The sequence below is a fragment of the Myotis nattereri genome (genome assembly GCF_964212035.1).
Source record: "Myotis nattereri genome assembly, chromosome: 10".
NCBI lineage: Eukaryota > Metazoa > Chordata > Mammalia > Chiroptera > Vespertilionidae > Myotis > Myotis nattereri.
In genome coordinates, this window is record NC_138085.1 from 35,606,935 (window position 1) to 35,612,806 (window position 5,872).

A 5,872-nucleotide genomic window follows, 5' to 3' on the forward strand; every position below is an offset into this window, starting at 1 on the left:
TGAAAGGTGGAGTCTGATTATCAAAAAATTTGCCGGAACCGGTTTGGCTCAGTGGATGGAGCGTTGGTCTGCGGACTGAAGGGTCCCAGGTTCAATTCCGGTCAAGGGCATGTACCTGGGTTGCGGGCACGTCCCCGTGGGGGATGTGCAGGAGGCAGCTGATGGATGTTTCTCTCTCATCGATGTTTCTGGCTCTCTATCTCTCTCCCTTCCTCTCTGTGGAATATCAATAAAATATATTTTAGAAGAAGAAGAAGAAGAAGAAAAAAAAATTAACTATGGCTGGGCTTCTGTGGCTCAGTGGTTGAGCATCGATCTATGAACCAGGAGGTCACAGTTGGATTCCCAGCCAGGGCACATGCCCGGGTTGTGGGTTCTGTGCCTAGTGCGGAACCTGCTGGAAGCATCTGATCAAAGATTCTCTCTCATCACTGATGTTTCTTTCTTCCTCTCCCTCTCCCTTCCTCTCTGAAATCAATAAAAAAATATTTTTTTAAATGTAATTCTCATGGAAGGTGATTTTTTTCAGGTTGAACACAGAATATTGGCATTTGAATAATGATCATTTCATATTAATTTCCTTGTTTTTTTGTTTTGTAGGAAAAAATCAGGTAGCCACCCATGAACCATTCAGATATTTTATTATTTATTTATAACACTTTAATATTTTTTTTGAATTTTTAAAATTTTATTTTCAATGCATATGTGTATATATGATTTGCATAAATAGTATTGCTCTATTATGCTATTTCTAGCTTATGCTTAGTGATGGGAAAATGTGTTATTATTGATAGGGATCATGTAAATTGAACTATAACTTATTATTTGGAAATTTTAAGCATATAAAAACATTAAAAGAATAGTATTAGAAGTTATATCTTCTGCTTAGATTCAGTAATTGTCATTTTATAATATTTGCATTGCTTCTCTCTTCTTGGCCCATTGCTCTCTCTGTCTCTTTCTCTCCATCTCTCCCTTCCCCTGGTACACACATACTTCTCTTTTGAATAATTTGAAAGCAAGCTGCAGACATCATGACACTTTATTTCTAAGTCCGTCACCATAAATATTGAAGGTATAAGGAAATTCTTCTTTTAACTATACCATTATCACAAGAAATAAAATTTAGAAGTCTGCCATCATAAAATTTCTGCCTATAATTATATTACACAATTGTCCTTGAAATGACTTACTTTGTTAATAGTGATACAATGAAAATGTACTCACTAGATTAGGTTTTTATACCTGTTTAGGCTCTTTTAATCTAAAATGTGGGTGTGTGTTTTTCCCCCTCTATGACACTGAATTTTTCAGGAATTCAAGAGCATACTCCATTATGTATTTGTGATACTTATTATAGTTATTATTCTCAAGTAATTATTTTAGTGCAGCAAGGTTAATTCTCAAATCATCTTTACTATCATCTTTGCATAAAATATTATTTTAAACTTTAATTTCCATGGAGCTCTCCTTTAGTTATGTTTTTGCATTTACATATTTTTGTGTATGTGTTGTAAAATAATTTATTTTTTTCTTTTAACAAAAGGATTTGTTGGCTATACTGCTTATTAGGTTATTTGTGGGTTCTACTGACTTTTGGATTCTGAGAACATGAACAAATTTGACCTTCATTTAAGGATTCCATGAGGAATCCCTACTGTAGACATCTGCCAATAAGCTAGCCGGTAATAATAGTATGAGAGGCAAGGTCTGTGGAAAATCCCAGCTTAAATTTTTCCCATAGTGACCAAACTGAAGCTGAACTACATGGTATGTTTCTCCGTTGCCAAAATTGCCAACTCAGAAGTAAATCTGACTAAGGAGCTTTACTTAGTATCCCTCTGTGAACCTGTCAACCCTGGCAGTAAGAATGTAATAAAAATGATATTTATCGCCCTAACCAGTTTGGCTCAGTGGATAGAGCGTTGGCCTGCGTACTGAAAGGTCCCAGGTTCGATTCCGGTCAAGGGCATGTACCTTGGTTGCAGGCACATCCCCAGTAGGGAGTGTGCAGGAGACAGCTGTTTGATGTTTCTCTCTCATCGATGTTCCTAACTCTCCATCCCCCTCCCTTCCTCTTTGTAAAAATTCAATAAAATATATTTTTAAAAATGATATTTATCTAAGCCAAATGACAGTCTTGTAAGAAAGTTATTAGCAGCCTAGGGCAGTGAGCATCTTGATGCAGTAGAGGTCTAACTTCCATGCAATAATGATCCTGTCTCCAATTTTATCGTGTTCCTGCTCTAAGCCCTTTTTAACCCTTACTCATTCTTCGTTTGGCTCTGCATCATTCGACTGTCATCATCCTTAGGTTTTAGATTCCTTCATTGCCTCCTGTTCTATCACAGTGTCATCATTATCCATCAGGGAAGCTCCATCTCTGATACAACTGGCAAGACGAGTTCACTCATCTGATTTGCTTTAGATCTTGGCTCATATATTGATTTGACAGATGATTCTGAATAACTGATGATTTTCTTTCAAACTAGCTACCATGTTTAAGAGACAACTCTGAACCATCACTGGTACTTAGCTTTAGTTCTTTCTATGCCCTCACCAATCTGTGACCCTTATCATTCTCATTCTCACCTCCCTTTGTAGTCCATCATTGATTTAATTGTACCATAAAAGATAGAAAGAAATGCATATATATGTTTATAGACGTGAGATGTCAACCAAATGAACTATTCCAGGAGGTGCCCCCTTTAAAAATTTAATACCACCTTGTGCCACAGGCCAGTAACAAGAAAGAGCAGGAGAAAGAGCAAACTTCATCTTTTTCTGGGCAAAGTGCATGCCTGCTAAGAGGAAAGAAACAACAGCTGTGGCAATTCCCAGCCATTTCCAGGAACAGCCTACTCCCCATGCCACAAACCTCCTTGAACCAATGCCAAGCCCTTTCCCGCTATCCCTGTCCTAGATCCACATTCCTGTTACTCATTTCAGGTCCCACCCTCAGATCTTCTTATAAAAGCCTAGGCTTTTCTGACTTGACCAACCATCCCAGATACCTGCTAAAAGAGGTAAGTGGGAGCTGAGAGAAGGTGAGGGCAATGGCAGAGGGTTACCTCACACATTTGGGGGAAGGCTGGAGGAGGATTCTAGGCTTCAAAGAACTTAAGTATCAAAGGAAGTAAGGTATACGGATTCTTCAATTATTTCCAGAATCACAGAAGGGTATAAATGTCACTAAGATCAATTTATTCCCAAGGGACTAGCCACAGGGAAAGACAGGAGGGAGAACAGACATTTTCTGAATGTCCTCCCTCTGACCACATTTCTTTAATGAACTCTGATTGCTTCTTCAAGTCACGGACATGATGCTGCCTCCCATGGCCCTGCCCAGAATGTCCTGGATGCTGCTCTCCTGCCTGATGCTCCTATCTCAGGTGCAAGGTGAGCTTTCTCTGCCTGTAGCACTGGGTTCCCAGTGAACGCTCAGAACTAAGAAGTCCAGGAAGCCTCCTGTTTGACCCATGTGGCAATGGTGAGGTATAGCCTCACCAAGTGAAACATGTTTGCAATTCCTCTATCATCATTCCTTCCCTCAGGGCAACTCAGGGTGGGAAGGACCAACACATGGTCCTATAACAATGGAGGAAGATGGTTTTCATTTTGTGGGTGGACTTTAATTTATATTGACAGGTGAAGAGGAAGCATGAAGGGTAGTGGTGAGATACGCACAAAAATGACTGGAGGACCCAGTGTGAGAACAGTCAGCTCAGAGCAGGGGAAGTGTTGGACTTTCGAATAAAGGGCAAGAGTAGAACAGAAAGAGATGGTCCTTCATTTAGTGAGGCTGGTTCAAGATCAAGTATCCACTGTTGAGGTAGTCAGGAGTTGGTGTCACTTCCCTGAGCACTTGCCTCACAGATACTCCCCAAGGTCACTTCCCAACACCCATTACACTCTTCATTTCACTCCATCCCTCTCCTTTATTCCCTTCCACCCCAGGTGAGGATACCAAGGAGGAGTCTCTTCCAAAGATCAGCTGTCCCAAAGGCTCTTATGTCTTTCGCTCCCACTGCTATGCCTTGTTTAGGACAGCAAAAACCTGGCATGATGCAAATGTGAGTAGATGCATTAATAATAAGAGGTGATAAGGGAAAGTGCATTAGATGGGACAAGGGTTTGCATTCTCCAGAGATTCTTGTGGGTGAGAGTGAGCACCCTCGTCTTTTGCACACACACCTCTTCTCAGCGACATTCACCCTGCACTTCCCCCACTGACATCTCAAGCTCCTGCTCAGTGTCTTCCTTCCCCACACAGTTGGCCTGCCAGAAGCGATCTGACGGATTTCTTGCGTCTGTGCTCAGTGGAGCTGAGTCATCCTTCTTGGCCTCTCTGGTCAAGAAAAACTTGAACAACTGCAATTACGTCTGGATTGGGCTCCATGATCCCTCAGAGGTGCGATAACATCTCCTATCTGTTAGCTTTCTCGCTGCTATTGTTGCCCAGGCCTCCTCCCTGTCCCATGTCCCTCTGCGGGAATCTGAGCCCTGGAGCTCAGAGATTCTAGGGGCTTATTTGGGGTCAAGGTAGGGCATTGAGCTCAGGTTTGTGGAGGATCCTAATTTCCAGTTGAAATTAATCTATCACTTGCCAAGGTTTTTTTACTTTTTCCTTTTTTTTTTTTTTTTTTTTTTTACACATGAAGCCTTGTGATTTAATTTTCTGAGTTTACTGAGTCTACACAGAGTTTGCTGAGATCAGAAGCATTTCCCCCTTTAAGACAGATATTGTCTTTAAGGTTTAGAGTGTAATGGCAGATGCACTATTTATTGTCCAGCCAATAACATGTTACTCTCAGTGGAACCACTGGTGCTTGTGATTATGGCTTTGAAATTGGATAATAAGAGCAAGCTGTTAAGGAGAATTTCCCAGTGGAAAGCTCTGTGGCAACATCTGGAATAGCAGCCCAAATGCCAGCCTGCTGAGGAAGGGATCAAACCTCCACCAGAGAGGGCTATGCAAAAATTCCAATAGCCATTCAACCTTACCTGGCTCCATTCTCTACCCTCCAGGGCACGGAGACCAATGCAGGTGGATGGGAGTGGAGTAATAACGATGTGCTGGATTACACTGCCTGGGAGAAAGACCCCGCCAGCATCTCAAACCCTGACTATTGCGGGAGCTTGTCAGGAAGCTCAGGTAAGAGACGGCGGAGCGCCCTTTTTGCCAGCCTTTCCATCCCCCTTTCCCCTGTTTATGGGTCTAAACTTCAGGGAATCCTTTTTAACTAGGAAAGGCAATGTTTGTTTGTCTTCTCCCATCTCCTCTCATCTCTCCTTCCTTTGGGCCTCCTTCCCCTCAAGTGGGACCTGGGTGGAGGTGAGGGAGGGGTTTTGAATCCTAGGCCAGAGTCTGGGCTGCCTCTCTGTGGGTAACAAACTCCACCAGTCCCATTCACTTTAGTTTTTTTTTTCTCTCTCTCCAGGATATCTGTCATGGAAAGATTATGACTGTAAAAAGGAGTTACCCTATATCTGCAAGTTCAAGGGTTAGGTCAGGTGAAAACCAATGACCTGAGTTTCATAAATAGCTCGTCATGGATATGGGACCAAGTGAGAAGATTCACCCAGGAAGATAATATTCTTCCCATACTTCAAACCTGACCACCTCATTCTGACCTTCCATCCTCCCCACCCTCTTTTCAGGCTCTGCTCAGAATTATGTAACATGAATTTTGAAAGAGCAATAATAAAAATTTAGTCTGTTATTTCCTGTCTCGTGTGCTTTATTCTCACTGAAAGACAGAGAAGAAGAGGTAATTGGTGGGAGAGGAGACTTTGTGGATTTTATTTCTGCCCAATTTCACCCCATCCCTGTAAAAATGACTAAATATATATCCTATGTTTGTGATGAAGT

General features: G+C 41.7%; 1 protein-coding gene across 1 annotated transcript; it reads left to right on the plus strand.

The window, feature by feature from the left end:
- Nucleotides 1-3,320: 3,320 nt before the first annotated feature.
- Nucleotides 3,321-5,614, plus strand: LOC308526249 (lithostathine-like; the record flags this gene model as incomplete). Its single annotated transcript, XM_081101336.1, has 5 exons — nt 3,321-3,399; nt 3,958-4,073; nt 4,274-4,411; nt 5,029-5,155; nt 5,442-5,614. The coding sequence occupies 5 exons, from the start codon at nt 3,321-3,323 to the stop codon at nt 5,507-5,509; spliced, it is 528 nt and encodes a 175-aa protein (XP_080957462.1). The 3' UTR covers nt 5,510-5,614.
- Between the last annotated feature and the right edge of the window lie 258 nt (nt 5,615-5,872).